Source organism: Strix uralensis, chromosome 10 (genome assembly GCF_047716275.1).
Source record: "Strix uralensis isolate ZFMK-TIS-50842 chromosome 10, bStrUra1, whole genome shotgun sequence".
In the NCBI taxonomy this organism is placed as follows: Eukaryota; Metazoa; Chordata; class Aves; order Strigiformes; family Strigidae; genus Strix; species Strix uralensis.
The window spans coordinates 7,008,527-7,025,022 of record NC_133981.1 but is presented as its reverse complement, the minus strand read 5'-3'; the positions used below and the strand labels follow the sequence as shown (position 1 = coordinate 7,025,022).

Here is a 16,496-nt window from a genome sequence, read left to right as displayed (position 1 = left end):
AAATGCTCCATGTTTAGTCTCCACTGATGTACCTTATACTCGCACTTCATCCTGGCTGGACACTTGGCCGTTGCTGCATACTGTTGCCAACATAAACCTGCTTCATCTCTCCCACTGTCCCTGTTTGTTTCAGTAATCTGCTCTTCCTAAATACATTTTCCTATAATTATATTTTTGCTCCCCAACCCTACATCACAGTCTGTTAAAGCAGGAGGGCAGTGCTGGAGGAGTAAAACAGGGTCTGCCTGCACTCCTGGATGCAGAGGTGGTGGTGAACAGGACCCGCAGGGTATATGAGTATGTTGAACATACGGAGTTAGTGGAGAAATAGAGCTGAGACCAGAGATAAGCATATTGTCAGGATGAAGGTGATCAGCAGAGGAAACAAAAGCTTTTGAAGCCAGGGCATGGAATAAAGAGGAGAGCTCGCTTGCCACAGTGTGGCTGTGCATTTGGGACAAGGCAAATGGAGTTCTTGGTTCTCCTGGGGAGTGATGTGCAGGGCTGGAGGACTTGGAGGGGACGGAGGAGAGACCAGGAGAGGCGTGTGGGGCTCCTGGGGCAGGAGCCTGGCTCTGCACCGGGCTGCGAGCAGGGGCTGCAAACCTCAAACACCAGGCAGCCAGCCAGGTGTTGAAATGCTTCTCCTTGGGCTGAGGAGGAGAGAGGTTTGAGCAATAGCTGTTCTCCTCCCGTGCTGGCCAGTGAGCCCCCAAGTCACGAGCTGTTTTGGTTTTTAATTAAAAAAACGTATGTTTTTGTAAATCCTTTTTGGGGAGGTTGGTGTCATTGAAAATATGCTCGTTGTTAAAGTTCTTGCTGATAGTGGAAATTGGAGGTGACTAATTTCTAGAGTGTTTCATTTTTTATTGGCCACAGATAAGGAAGGAAGCAGGGCTTGTCACGGCATTTGCTGCTGGGGTGGCAGTTCCCAGATTTTACCCTGTTAAAGTGCATGTCATTTCCAGTTAGGCTTTACAAAAAGGATGAGGAAATTTCTGTGTATGTATCAAGGAGTTATATTTTCCAATCTTTCTTTCTCAGTTTTGAGGACTATTTTGCAGGACTACATTTGCATGGAAGAACATGTTGGGTTTTTAATAGATTGAAAAGTACAAATAACGTTGCACCTAAATTGTGATGTGGAACCGGATTTGATTGAAAATTAGAGCTGTGCTTTGAATCACACAGACGGTGGACTTTCCACTCACAGTGTATGTCATGAACGGTTGCATGAGGTTGGTGTTATTCCTGCTTTATTTTCAGAGAAACTGGGAGGTGGAAAGGACTCGGGTAGTTTTTCTAGACAAGTGTTTCTTTGGAATCACGTCCCAACAGGTGATAGAGCTATGACAGCGTTTGCAGCTTCTGTTTCTTGACTTTATTTAGTATTTGATGCTTTAGAAGTGCCTTTCTGGAGCATGTGTGGGCATCAGCTCTGTCCCCCACTCTGTCTGAGGGGTGACAGCCTTCCTGATGATTTGGAGCACTCTGAGGGTGGCTGACATGTCTTGGGTGTCTGGTGAGACATCACGCTGTGCTGGGAAGCCTTGGTGGTGATATTTTGGCATGTGCTACTCGTGGGCAGCTGTCCCTGGGATCCTCACAGCAGGGATCCCTGGTAGGGAGAGCGCTCGCAGGGTGACTGGGGAGCCTGTTGCAGGGGTGGGGAGGGCATCGTGCAGAAAGACCAACGTGCAGAGCCTCTCGTGGGGTGGTGGTACTGTCACCCTGGTGTGCCCCACGGGAAGAGATGGAAAGAGATCATCTGTGAGAGTCTTTGAGTCAGCGTGAGTGTTCGCATATGGCAGATGCACATGCCTGCGAAGGTAGCTCCTGAGCTGGCGTAGGATACATCAGCGCAGACTCTAGCAGCCATTTCTAGCAAAGCTAGCCTATGAGGACTTTCTTTGGTTTAGTAGTGAAAAAATACAGTTAAACTGGAGACCTGCCTCAGTGCCCTTACATGTGGGGTGTGCATGTGTGCTCTGATCAGGGCTGCAAGTCCCTGAGTCTCGTTTGTGTAATTTAAGTGCTGGTGGATCAATCACACTAATTGGGACACCAGGTAGAGCGCATTTAAATGAACACAATAAGGAGCTGTGTAATTAGGAGCCTTTAAAAAAATACTAAAAAAAAAAAATATCATTAGACTCTCTCTGACCCTAATTGAAAATAGTAAATAATGTTTTTTGTTTGTAGTTTTGCACCTTCAAACTACTTTTCGTATACCAAAATAGAGAAGACAATGGGTAACGGGAGTCTCTATAAATTCCCTCTTGATTCTGTTCTGTAGAGGCAAAGTTATGTCAGAAATGTCCAAGTGCAGGCAAAGTTGCACCAGTGCAGTGTGTCTGTCAGGGCTGATTCCCCTTGGCTGGCCAAGCTCTCTGCTGGCAGCCCCGGCCCTGCCTGTGCCTGGCAGGGATGCTGCTCTCTGCTCCCAAAAGTGGGTCTGGATTTACAACCTGCTGATGAACGTGCGCTGTCCTGTCCAAGGAGGAGACGGGTTTATCGTGTAGGGGTACATGAGTGACTCAAGGTCAGCAGCAGGGTACTCGTTAGAGCTGCTTAGTACTGCTGGCCTCTACTTTATTAGGCTTTGTAAAAATTAACAAAGGCAATCCTGAAGTTTGAATTAAACTGCTAGGTATCTGTGTATGTGTTCCTTTCCTCCTTCATCAGATCCTAATGATCTCATGTATTTTAATAGATGAAAATACTGAACTAGCACTTGAATGAGACTTAGAGTTTGAGCCATTGGGGAGAAATTATAGCCACAGGTTAAATTTAATTTTCTTCCCTCCAAGATAATGCTTGTCTCCACCTCTTTCACTGGAAGGGTTATCTCAGGTGCTACAGATGCTGCTGGGAATCTTCTCTAGTGCGCTACTCCTGAGAAGCAGGATCATAGCCCTTTGGTGAAACCAAAGTCAATGTGATAGAGTTCCTCAGCATTTACCCCACACTTACAAATATTTTGATTATGAAGTATGGCATGCATGTATTTAAATATTTGCCTAAATGAAGCGGACTGCACTTGCTGATGCTAAGGATGGCTTGCTCTTCCTGACTTTGTGCAAAGGTGTCGTGGGAATAAGGTTACCTGACACCAAGCACTTGGCTATGAGAAGGGTGCTCTGTAACATGGAAGAGTTAATTTCTAATGAAAGGGGAAACCTCTAGGGAGAAGGTAGAGAATTTATAAAACAAGTGGTAGAATTTCAGCCCTTGCAAAAATAGGCAACCCATAGAGTGATAAAGAGGAGAGGTTAAAACAATGCAGATGCAATTGGAAAAGCTGTGTGTACTGGGGAGGTTTAGACATGTTAGAAGAGGCCCTGACAAAAATAAATGAGAAACAGAAAAACTTTTAAAAAAACCCATTTTCTTCCCATAGATCTTGTGCCAGGTCCCAGTTCGATTTCTATGTGCACCTGCAACCCTGTTATGGCTAGTAAAGGTCTGAGCAGGCAAAGGTCTGCTGTAATGGAAACACTGGGAAATTAGAATTTTTTTTTTAATGCTGATTTATTTGGAAGAATGGTTTTAAGTTTTTAATGTGCAAATGCAGTTCTGAATATATATGGGGTGTTACACATCTATATTAACTGTTTCCAACATATTTCCTATTTTTAATGCTTGAGGCCTTGTTAAAATGGGTTTTATGGAAATCCTTGTTCACACATTTATATACAATGGGCATGCATGTAATTGCCCATTTCAAAATGAAGCTAGCGAATGGCAATTTCACATTGTAGTGTAACAGAAGTCTGTGGTTTGGGTCTTTTTGTGATTTTTCTTTTTTCCCTCTTTTTTATTTAGACCCATGCAAGCCCTGCCTCTGTTCTCCTGGCTCGCTCGTTTATTACTGCTTGCATCTACAGGCTGCAAGAAAACAGTCGAATGCTGTGGTCATTCATCTCTGAAAGCTTATAATGAGCTTATCAGGAAAGAGCTATAAATATATATCTTGTACCCCTCTTGCATTGGGAGATGCTTCCTCAGGCCATGAATAATTAGGTTGGCCCACCTAAGCTAATTACAAGCTGTCTCACCATTCAAAATATCCTCTGGGTAGCATTGTTAGGACTCTCTTACCAGGTTAATGGGTTCTCTGTACTCTGAATATTAGGTTGACCTTTACCACCCTGACCAAAAATGCACTGTAAGGGACCTTTTGCCATGCCAGTTCGTGACTGGTTTGCTACTTTCCTCCCCTTTGAATGGTGAGCTCAGAGGGAAAGGGCAAAATTTGTCTTGATCAGGCGTTTTGGAGTCCATCCATCGGCTCAACAGTGCAACTGTAAAAACTCTTGAAATCTTTTGAATTGCAGGGTGGAAGCAAGCAAGTCCTTAATGTCCCCAGTTGTATTTAAAGCCCCTGCAGAATTTGATCATTTGCTCTTCTGATGTGATTACCTTTCAAATCTGCTCAGTGTTGTCTGGCAAACTTAACTCACCCGCTTATCTTCAAGAAAACAAATGTACCAGTTATTGCCTACTAGAAAATGCAAGTTGAGCTGTATGGTTTTTTCCTTTTCAGTGGGCTAGCTGTGATTTTGTTTTGACAGATTGAGCTGTGTTTCACTTTGCTTTCATTTTTCACCCTGTCAAAAGAATTTTTAGTGCCATTTTTTTTTTTTTCTTCCCCTGCTTCTTGCTGTCTGTATGAATCAGTGCACTGAAGCAGTGACTCCCTCTCCTCTGCATTGCTGGTGTGCAGCTTCCTGTGTTGCAGAGGCCTGAGCTGAACCTTCCCGATGGGAAGCGCAGCTCAAACCTTGGCCATCTCAGTGGGCAGCCTCTTCTGCCATGGGCAGGACATGCGGGAGAGGTGGTAGAGGCGGGTGAGACTCCAAGGAGGGGGAACATCGTAAGTAGTCTGAAAGGTTTCCTTATATTTCACTTGACTTGTGCCATGTTCATTCTGACCCGCCCCAGGAAGCAGCGTGCCTTTGGCTGGATCATCTCTGCTGCTTGGGGTCAGCTGTACAAAATGTTGCTCTGCCTCAGTGTTACAGAGGATGTGGGATGGTCGCTGTTCCCAGCTGCAGAAGCTGGTTTGTTGAAGTTGGTGCGTGTAAGAGTTCAGGGGTTTGACTTCCATTCCTGCCCTGGTCTGAATTACACCCCTTCACAAGCCCATATTGCAGTTACCGTATTCATCCAGGGAGTGTTCATGTGGTTGTTTGTATGCATTGCCTTTATTGGAAGAAAGCCGCTGTTTAAATCAATTAGAAAATGATAGGGTTTACATCAAGCTCGCTTTAATATTGGCAAAGTTAAGCTGATCTGGCGCTGCAGGGTTTAGTGATAAGTGAATGTCTGAGCTACACTGATTTAAGCAAGGGAAGCTGAAATGAGGTTTAAGTGTACTGTCTTCATGGCAGCAGTTTCTGAATAGCCTCAGTAATGGAGCCTTAGGGGAATCGAGTGCAGGAGAGGGTGTAAATCAGTGAAGGTGCAGTCCCTGCCCCTGGGAGGCCCCTGCTCTAAGGGGAGCAGATGCGCAGAAGCTGCCAGCACTGCAGCACGTGTGCTGCTTGCAAACAAGATGTGCCCCATCCTTCCTGCACTGAGGGCAGTCCGGGCATCATGTATACATCTTGGTTTGTTGTTTTTATCAGGCAAATGCCCCGTGTTTGTGCAGTGAGTGCCCGGTGCTTTCCCTAGCCGGAGAGGCTGCAGGTCCTGGCCGCGCTCCCTGCAGCTGCAGGTATGTCTGGTCCCTGTTGGGTTGATGCTGGGGCTGTAGTGGCACGTTGCTCCCCTGTCTCTCTCTGCCCTGGGATGTACTCTCTGGGGACCAGATACTGCTTCTCTGCCCTCAAGGAACTGAAGTGATAGGGATTTGATATGTGATCACAAAGTACTTTTTTCTTTTTTTTTCTCTTTTCTCTTCTAAGCTTGGATTACCTTTTTTTTTTGGATGCAGTTTCTTTCATTTTATGGGCTGTATGTGCCATTTTTTCCTGCTTAATACTTCATTTCTTGAAACCCTTGAGTTCAGTTGCAATACAGTGACCAGCAGATCTGTCTGTATTGTGAAGTCTTCCAAATTCTCCCTTAGTCTTTAGAAATGTACTTAGGACAAGCAGAGATTTATTTGCGTAACTGGTCAAATGGAGGTTAGTGTGAAATAAAATACACACATGTGCACCTCTTGGCCTCCCCCGATATCGGGTCAAGGCTGGCTTATTTTTTCTGGGTCCTCCCATTGTCAGAACCTCTCAAGGATCCTGGGCTGTGGTCCACTTGCTGTCAGTAGTAGTTTACTTTGCTTCTCAGTAAATTCTCCAAGGCTATGGTGTGACAGCTTCCCTCACGTGATGGGTCTGGTAGTGGGGGAAAGAAAAAAAAAAATCTACTTTTTGTAGTCCAAACATATAGCCCTTTCAATTATGTATGAGTGAAGTGTTCAAAGGATGCAAAACCTTTGAAGTTCACTCGGGTGTCTCTTCTGCCCCCCTCTCCCACACCCTCCCTGGTGCTTTATCATCGTGGTGAGGTGAATTTGCCATTTCCTGGATGAAAAAGAGGGAGAATGATCTGGAGAAACCCAACCAGGGCTATACCAAGATAACACTTCAGGCTTGGGAGGTCCTTGAGCTACAGCCTCTGCCAGGTGGTGTGTTCTCTGAGGAAGTGCCACCATGCACTTGTCCTCTTCTGGGATTGCTCCCGAAGCAGTCACTGCTGCCATTCCTTGAGGTGGGAACTGTGGAGTAGGTGGACCTGTGGTCTGACAAGCTATGGCCTTTCATCGCAGATGAAATGAAGCCAGTGCCTTGAAGCAAGACAGTTCAGTGCTGAAGTGACACACAGCTCTGTTAGACCTCTCTGAATGGCTATTGGCCCAGTTCAGGTTTCACCTCAACTCCTGACCTTGAAGTGTGCACAGGCAATTCCCCTCTCAGGTGTGCCCCAACTTGGGACCCAGCATGATAGTTATGCCTGGCACTGCTGTGTGAGGTGCTTTGGGCAGGGCCCGAGGACAGGCTGAAGTGAGGTCCTGGAGGGGAATGATTCATCTCCCAGAAGATCTCTACCTTCAACAGATGGATGTTCATTGGCATGTGCCCCTCCTGGATCTGAGCATCCTGGTTCTCTCCTGCTTCTGTAAGTTGAAACCATGACACTGTCCTCGAGCAGTGAGGTGACACTGCACAAGGTGGCTTGCCAACTACATGCAAGGGCCAGTGTTTGCATCCTCAGCGGTTGATGTGTCCACAGCCAGGGTGTCTGTTATGCAGCTTTTGAAAATGTGACTATAGTGACCACCACCTCCTGGACTTTGCAGGCTCAATTCTCTCGGAGTTGTTGGTTGAGAGATTGCTACCAGAATTCCCTTCCCTGATACTGGAGAGGGGTTGTAGATGAAAGGAAGGTGGTGTTAACAGTGGAGAGTAGCTTTTCCTTTCCACTCCTCCCGTCTGAATGTAAAATGCTTCGTTCTGCCTAGAGTTAACCTACAGGTTACATTTAAAGTGTTTGTTGAAGCTGAAAGTGGTTACACTGGTAGCTTAAAAGAAATAAAAGCACTGATTTGAGTGGGAAGGATAGGAGACAAAGTGGCAGCAGGGTTGTAACTGACTTGTTTATTGCAGCCTTGAGAGCAAGAAGTATTATAAAGGACAAAATTCCTATAATGTTTATATAAGACTGTAAGAAATTGATTACAGCTCAGATGTGTGTTGTTGCACACTGCTGTGAGGAATCATAAAAATAATGCAACGGAGTTTTGAACATCGTGTTACTGCTGGTCCGTTTGAAAGCCTCATTTGCCACTGTCCTGGTGTAGCCCCAGCCAGCAGCTAAGCGCCACCCAGCCACTCACTCACTCCCCTCCGGTGGAATGAGGGAGAGAATTGGAAAAGTGAGAAAACTCGTGGGTTGAGATAAAGACAGTCTAATAGGTAAAGCAAAAGCTGCGCACACAAGCAAAGCAAAACAAGGAATTCATTCACCCTTCCCACGGGCAGGCAGGTGTTCAGCCGTCCCCGGGAAAGCCGGGCTCCATCACACGTAGTGGTGACTTGGGCAGACAAACGCCATCACTCTGAACATCCCCCTCTTCCTCCCTCTTCCCCCAGCTCTATATGCTGAGTGTCACGCCACATGGTCTGGGGTACCCCTTGGTCAGTTGGGGTCAGTTGTCCCGGCTCCTTGTGCCCCCCCAGTCTCCTCGCTGGTGGAGTGGGGTGAGGAGCAGAAAAGGCCTCGGCGCTGTGTAAGCACTGCCCAGAGTAACTCAAACATCTCTGTGTTATCAGCACTGTTTTCAGCATAAATCCAAACCATAGCCCCATACTAGCTACTATGAAGAAAATCAACTCTATCCCAGCTAAAGCCAGCACATCCACAATGAAAACCTTTAATTTGTTCTTGCCAACTCCAGTTGTGTTCAATTCTGACTTCTGTTCATTGCTGCTTGCAGGATTCAGGTCTTTCAGGCTGCAGTCCATTGGGGGTGAATAATTTTTCTATTCTCAGTCCTTTAAAACAAAAAAAGAGCTGAGGATTTTGCAGAAGTGTGTTTCCCCACTGAGGTGGTAGTTGTTATTTGTAAGGCAGGATTTGTCCTCTTCTGTCATGCTGAGAGCTTTGAAAAGCCTTTCCTAATGTTCTTCCCAATATGTCCCACCCAATGCCATCAGCCCACAGGGTGCCCAGCAGTGGCACTGGGAGGGGGCAGCTTTCCTGCAGCCCCCTTCCTACCCTGATGTGACCAAGCCCTGGACTTGCATCTCTGTCCTGGAGGATGTTGGGGGTCCTCAGCGATGTCTTGGGCCCCTGGCCACCCCTCTTCTTGCAGCTTTGGAGTGAGTACAAGTAACAGGTCTTGTAAAGACTCATTGGGGTTTTGGCATTTAAGACATTTTAGAGCCAGAAATTCTTCTCTCCTCTTGCTGTCCTTCCAGCTGCCCAAGGCGGTATGTAATAAATCTCAGTGTCTGAGCATCCATAAGCCATTGCTGGTAAATGAAGTTATTTTCACCTGTTAACTTTCTGATGCTCTCTTTCAGTGAATGTGCATTAAATTGTTTTTCAGTTGGTTCTTCTCTAAAGCAATGACATCTTATGTCCCTTCAGGAACTGCATGCAGCAGTAGAATGAAAGCCATAAAAATAAAACACACGGGTTGCTTGTGTCCAGCAAGACTAAAGACTAAAGCCAGCAATAAAACAGGAGTGCTGTCTTCCTGTCTGCCACCTTGCAAGGTCCCTGGCCCCCCTCTGCAGGGCTGCTGGAAGGTGTGGTGGAGCAATTCAGGATGGGTGATTTGTGGTGATGCTGAGTGATTTGGGGCAGAGACTGCCTGGCAGTTACCCTGGATTTGAGTTCATACCTGAGAACACAGTGCGCACAATGCCTTGTCTTCCTATTTGTGGTTAACTTACAGATGACTATAGATGCTCATTTAGCCTTTGCTTGCCAGAGGTTTGTTTGCAGAACAGACAGGGTGGTTTAAGAGGTTATGAAGCCCATGTGCTGTTTCAAATGAGGAGAGTGTGTGTGGGGGTGAGAGTGCTGACAGACCGTTTCAGCGAAGGTAAAACATATTTGGTCCAAACTGTTAGTCAACAGTTGAGTTCATGAGTTGCTGCAGCTGTTTTTAGCACACATCTGCCTGTGTTCTTATGTAACTTCAAGGAGAAGTCCGGTAAGCTGGACACAGGATCGCTGAACTGCACAAAAGCAACTCTAAAATTATTAACCTGCTAATTTTAAGCCGTTGCATTACTCTGTTGCTTGCATCAGTGAAAGCAGCACTTGCCACTTACCTTCTAGCACATACCTGTGATAGAGCAATGGAGAGAGGGATTTTAATTGCCATTTCTAGTTTAACTGATGATAGAGAACGGAAGGAGTCTGGATCTTACATACTCCGAGCAATTGTCCCACCGGATCTCAGAAGATGATGGCAAAGCGCTGAATCCCATTCGGTCTGTTCTCACCAAGGAGGAGAATCAATGGAAGCACATCTAAAATAGCTGCAACCATGAGGAGAGGACAAAATAATACGGCACTCAGACAAAAGGATGCAATTCTGTTTATTTTGACGTTAAGAAAACGGGGTTGAATGAGAATGTGTGTGGCATTGGTTTCAGCACGTCTGGCATTTTGTTGTGTAGTTTTATGTGAAAATGAGGTGCAGTCTTAAGTTGTAGGATCTTGAATACAAGGATATTTTATTTGAAACTTCTCAAACAGTAAAAAGGTGGTGCTTTGGGAGGACTGAGATTTTCACAAATCAGTATCTATAAAGGTGGATTTCTGAGTTCATTCAGATACTAGCAAAAGTGCATTGATGTTTTTTATTATTGTTAATGTTGTTATTTTACTGTTCAGTGCTGAGTATCTTTGAGCCTTCACTGTCTGTAGAGGGAACCGCAAGATGTTCAGCACATCAGATACTTCCTATGTACAAGGTCCAACCATGGATTTGAGCGCCTGGCACCTCTAGTAAACATCTTGATTCATGTAATGTACGCTTAGGACAATAAAATTAGAATCAGATGCTCCTTTTTTTTTTTTCCTTCCCTGTTTCAGTCTTAAGCCAAATGGTTTAGTGTAGAATACAGCTGAATTGCTTGCTTTATCTCATAAAACAAATACGCCTTTGTTCTTCTTTTGGACTGATGTTTTCCTTAGCTCTGTGTTGTGACTTAGCTATCCCCTACCTTCCCTCTTGATCTTTTTGATTTTCCTCTGAGTGCGTGCAGTTACAGCAGTCTCAAGTTCAGCCTTCACTGCTAGCTGACAGAGTTGTGCTTTCCATGCCACAAGGAGCCTGCTGCATAGGCAGTGGAGATATACTGATAGATTCTTTGGTTTTTGATTTGTTCTGATACAGATTTTTTTGTTTTGTTTTGATATTGTATGTATCATTTCCTATTTGAAACTGCTTTTATTGTATGGTTGGAAAAACCCTCTTACTTGGCATTGGCAAAGGAAGCAGAATTTAAAAGGAAAGAAAAAAAAATTAATAAGCAGTATTTTGGGGTTCCTTTTGTTACGTGCTACCTTTTGAACTCTGTAAACCAGCATGCAGATCTAATTCACAATAGCGTCACTGTGTTAAGCTGCACAAGTAAACACTTTAAATGGGAGGAAGCACCTGCATATCGCTATTGTCTCTCTTCTTCCATTAGCAAAAGTCTCTGGGCTGACTCCATTTAAGCCAAACCTTCCAGTAAGTGGAAATCCACAGGCAGCGGTAGGCAGAAAGCAAACCTCGCTGCCTTCGGGCTGGAGGACTGAGTGTGTGTCGAAGGACAGCTGGTCATGGAGGGGAGCGTGGGTGTGCGTGTAGGCACCCGCACACGAGTGGGCTACCAAGCACTTGTGCATCTCCTTGGCCTGGGCCCTGAAAAAGCGGGTTGTCAGGATTACAGAAGTTGCCAAGGTAGGTTCACACAAGGCTTTCTGTACCTGAAACTGTTGGTGGGTGTTCTCAACGTACATAATGTTCTGAAATTGTCGTTGTTGTCCCACTCATTGGGTTTGTTCAACCAAATGTTTGACTTGATTGTTTTCCTGTTGAGTTTATATGTTTTTATGGACCAACACCTTTCCTTGGTGAGGAACTGGTTAAGTTGTCACGATTATAGATGGAACCTCTAAGAAGTTTACAAGACAATCTTTAAAGCTGGAAAAGCTGGCTTGTATAGAAGAGCCTTAAAGGCTAAAAATCTCTCTTTTTTTTTTTTTTTTTTTTTACCCAAGACAGGTCAGGAGGTGACCATGATCTAAAAGTATCCACAAACAGATGATCTTTGCTGGTAGAGAACTTCTTCTGATCTAGGAAACAAAAGCATAGAATAGGTCATTGACTTGAAGCTGAATTTGGGTAGGTTCAACTTAGAAAATACTAGGATGGATTTTCTGTCTCCATTGCTGTGTTAGTACTATGGTCTGTGCCTAATGAGAAGTTGTGAGCAGCGTAGAAGTTGCTGGATAAAGTGCTTAGTGTTGTATAGGAGATTTTGTTAGAGTAGTGTCACTTTTGGATTTCTAGGTTTTCAATCTCTATATATTGGACACGTTTCGGGGGTGTTGTATCTGGGGTGTTGGAACTACATCTCAATTTATTAAGTGTTAATTTCTTGGAGTTTAACATACCTTTGGTGAGATATTAGTAATTATTTTATTAATCTTTCTAACATCATTTTCCATTTAGGAGAAATTGTCTTTGTGCCCTCTAGTGGAAAAACTATTTATTTGAAGGCTTCCAAATTGGGAGAAGTTCTTGCAAAAAAGTGGAATGTGTGAGAAAGGCAGTAGAGGAGCAGAGTAAGGCTGGAGAGATGAGGGATCACAAGAGGTGGATGTGCTCTGTGCTTCCTTGGCTTCGGTCCTCACAAAACTGTAATCAGCATTACATACGCAGACGTGTAGCTTTTTCAAATAGGAGAGGTAAGGGAAGAAGAGATTATGCAATGCTCGTGTCACCTGTGTTTGGTGAAATTATTCTAGATGACTTGAGGAAAACCTGGTCTCAGCAAGCTCTGAACCATTGGTGACGGCTGTTGATGTTCCCCAGGGATGGGGTGGGGAGGGAAGAGGAATAGATCAAAACCCACTCCAGACCTTCAACGGGAGGTGAAGGGAAGACCCAGAAAAATGAAGGATCTGAGAATCTGACCCTGATTCCTCAAAAATGTTCCAGAGCAATTTGTGAACAGCAGAGAGGAGTATGAGGATGGGGTCTAGAAGAAAAGCTAGTTTTAAAGAAAAAAAAAATAGGCAGATCTGTCCAACTTCCTTCTTTAATGGGATAACTGGTTAGTACACGAGAGGGACTGCTGATGTGACTAAGGCTTAGGAGCAGAATTTCAGATCATCTTGGTGAACAGCAAAACCAATCGGGCACCAACATGATGAGGTATAGGGAGGAGGAGGGTGTGGTGGTGGCTCTCGAGGGAGCAGGAGCCAAATGACCAAATGCAAGAGGAGGAGCAGCAGGCAGGCTGGTATGTGGCTCTGGGGTCTGTTGTGGATGGCCAGCTCAAACAAGTCAACAGCATTCTGAGGTTTGAGAAAAGGAGTCAAATCTCTCTCTGAGTCATCGTTACAGAAGCGTTGTGCGTAAGACAAGGCTGGTAATTGCTTCCTGCTGCACGGAGGGGTGCTGGGTGGTGCAAGGCAGGAGGAGAGCGGTCACGCTTGCAAGTCTGGAGACGAACCTCGCAGATGGGAGGCTCGGCAAATGAGGCCAGAGAGGGAAAGCTTGAAGGAATTGTATTTGGAAATGTAAGCTTGAGTGCAGGCAATAAATTTTCTGATGCATAAAAGATTTCTGTAAAAAGGGTGATGATCAGCTTTTAATACCCACTGGGGGAAAATACCTTGATTTGCCTGAAAAAGTATTCAAGGTGCATATTGGGGGAGAGTTTCTCACTAGGAGGGTAATGAAGCAATAGCAAAAGAAATTGTGAATCTGCTTCATTGGAGGACTTGCAGAGCAGTTAAACTGGTCCCTCTTGCCAATGGTGTGATTTCTCCCCCACTCCGTTGCCTTCTGTCCATCCACCCACCATGGAAGGTCTATTACTCATTAATGCATCAAGCTGGACTTTTTATTTCTGTTGCTAGAGGTGTTTTCAGGGGCCAGGGGTCAAAACCAGTAGCAGTGTTTTAGGCTGTTGCATGGCATTGGGATATAAATTCTGCTCTCAGTGTAGTCATGAAAACTTCAAGCACAGATGTAGATCACAAGAAATTGCTGCTGTCCCATACATTTTTTGCTTCCCCCTCTCTGTTTCGTTCTGGAGCTGCTCATTTGGGATGTTATGAGAGCAACAGATGTGAATGTGATGAAGTCCCCGCACCCCCCTCCCATCACTGTCTTCCTCCCTTTCATTATGCTGGACTGTCATTCTTGTTTATTTTGGTTTGAATTATAATTGCAAAAACTGTTACAGCGCTGTTTATTTGCTGTGTGTCGTGAGTCACTGTTTATATTTGCTGCTGTTTGCATTGCCTCTCCTCTCCCTCTGTCTTATGCTTGCAGCCACATCTCTCCTCTGAGTATCTCGGAGCCTCTTCTCCTGTTTTGAGTTTATGATGCTCTGCGCTCCTGTGAGTGCAGGGAAAAGTGAGCTGACAGTGAAGATCCAGGATTAGGTTTGTGTTTTTTTTTTTTTTCCTTTTTTTTTTTCTCTTTCTCCTGGCATTTTGTAAGGGTCCTTGTTCGAATGAAAAGATTCCTTGGAGACTTCTTCCCTGAGATATCTGTGCTTAATTAGTCTCTATCTTATTTCTGCCAGGCAGTGAGATCGACACTGCTTTTTCTGATTTGCAAATTTCAGGGAAGAGTGGAAAATCATGTTAAAAGGACCTTTTTTGAAGTTAGTAAGATGCCCATGCACAATTCCATCGTCTGCTCTCATGCTGGCGAGTTAATCCCTTCACATGCACTTGTCACTGAGGTGGAGAGTCAGGCATCCTACACAAGACCATAAAGCATAAAGGATTTTGAGGGGCTTTGCTCTCACTGTCTCAGCACAGCAGCAAGTCGTTTTTTCTTTGCCATGCCTTGGTTTTCTGGTATGTAAAATGGGATAAAGTTGCAACATCAAGGCCTAGCTCCCCCTGCTGTGGCTCCAGCTATCATCCCTGGATGTTGAAGCACTTCCACCATCACTTGCTAGGTTTATTTTTGTTCCAGGATAATGTTTTGTGATGCATCAGAGCTTTGCATGTCAAGATCAGTAAACCAACCAGCCCTAATGCCTTTTTGTATCAGTTGTCTCTTGAGACAGCTAAAGCCCAGGAAGCTTTCAGGTGCTCAGCATTTCAGCCCGAAGGTGAGCAGAAGCTGTTCAAACGTGGCATGTCTCTGTCAAATGGCACACAGCGAGGTCTAAGGAAAGGACCATGACCTTGGTGGCTGGCAGGGCAGTGCAAGAGGTGGCCGTTGCAACTGGCTTGTCCCAGGACTGCCCAGGAGAGGCTGACTTGTGCCTCAGTTTCCCTACTGAAGGAAAGGGGTTGGTGACCCTTGCAGAGCACTTGGAGCTCTGTGGGTTAGAAATGCTGGGTAAGAGCTTGTTCTCAGCTTGAAAATCCCAGACTCTTCATGGGTTTCTCTTGGTTCTCTAGACTAAATTAAGAACAAAACTCTTCCTCCCAAGCCATTTTAGGAGGTTAAATGGTCTCAGAGGGTTTACTTTGAAGCTTACGAGCTTGGTGTCTACTGCTCACGCTGCCAGAGCAATTTCTGTCCAAGGCAAAGGCAAATACCAGATGCTGTGGGTTGGGGCATCTGACTGCAAGGCCACAGCGTGGCCCCAGTTGCAAGGAGCTGCTGGTCTGTTGGGAATTGGGACTGACCAGACTGGCCTCTGGGAGGGGCTGTGGGTGCTCTGGGTGGGTGGGGAGGAGCCTCTCTCAGTTCTCCTGGCCTTGGGTGATCCCTTGTGCCTCCTTCCTTGCTCCTGGTAAAGCACTGTCATTGCTAGCCAAGAAAATCATAAGCTCCTTGTCTTTGAAATCTGAAAGGTAACGTCTTTCAAGTCGCTCTGTATATTTATCAAGGAGAAACAGGCCATTTATTTGTGTCAGCTTAATAGAGCTTCAGCTTAGAGAGCTCCATGTGGGAAAATTAATGACGGGTACCAAGTCTGTCTCAGGTCGTCCACCAGTTTGGCAAATGTTTGATTGTGAATCCACTGTAAAATAGCTCTGAGCTTCTTGGTGCCTCAGTTAGCAGCCTTGATAGAGAGCAGGCAGGTTTTCAGGTATAAAATGTCCATTTTGACTCTTTAAGTGTTCTCAGGTGGCCCACAGAATGCAAATTTTTTAGTATATTTGTAATGCAAAACCTTTTAATTATCTCCAATTTATAAATCCCTAGTTTGGTACTTGAGTGCCTGTAAGAAAATGTTCATCTTTTAGTGGATAGTAATCAGTGTCAGAGGAAACGGGGAATAGATGGCATGTTTTAAATGGTGTCAGTTCCAACAACTAGAATGTATAATTTAAGTCACTTATATTTAATCATCCTTTAAACACTGAATTCCAGCCTCTGCTGCTTGACTCGCAGGAAGCTGACAGCTTTTTATTACCACTGTGGTAACACTTGAAATTTCCTTAAGCTGCTGTATGCTGAGATACGGCTCTTTACCACGTGTGTTGGTGCTGCATCCACGGCTGATTGTCCAAGCCCGGCTGCAGCTGGGTGCAGGGGTTGGGCTATGCCTTGCCTCCCCCCAGCCCCAATTTCAGAAGTCTCAATTGTTTTACCTTTTTATGGAGCCATAACATCTGCTGTAAATACCACAGCGAATGTAACAGCTGCTGAAGGCAGGATTATGGATCTGGAGTCCATGTATAACAGCTAAACATATTCTAGCAATTCAGCAGGTTGAAAAATAAAGCGGATAAAGCTGTGTGCATCGTGCTCCGGATCCGTGCGGTGGGGATGTTTCCTGCTGGAGTGAGGTTGTGCCCAGTTCAGACTGGGGTCTAGGGCCTGGAATTGGAAA

General features: G+C 45.2%; 1 protein-coding gene across 24 annotated transcripts in view; it reads left to right on the top strand.

Annotated features, from left to right (window-relative positions):
* MAGI1 (membrane associated guanylate kinase, WW and PDZ domain containing 1) overlaps positions 1 to 16,496 on the top strand; it is a 355,964-nt gene that overhangs the window by 38,127 nt on the left and 301,341 nt on the right. Inside the window, exon 1 of one of the 24 annotated variants that reach the window (XM_074879063.1) lies at positions 11,236 to 11,413. The exons of the other annotated variants lie outside the window; for them this stretch is intronic. Coding sequence (XP_074735164.1) covers positions 11,293 to 11,413 — 121 coding nt within the window. The 5' untranslated portion in view covers positions 11,236 to 11,292. Of the gene's footprint in view, positions 1 to 11,235; positions 11,414 to 16,496 lie in introns of those variants that run through there. 24 annotated transcript variants of the gene reach the window in all.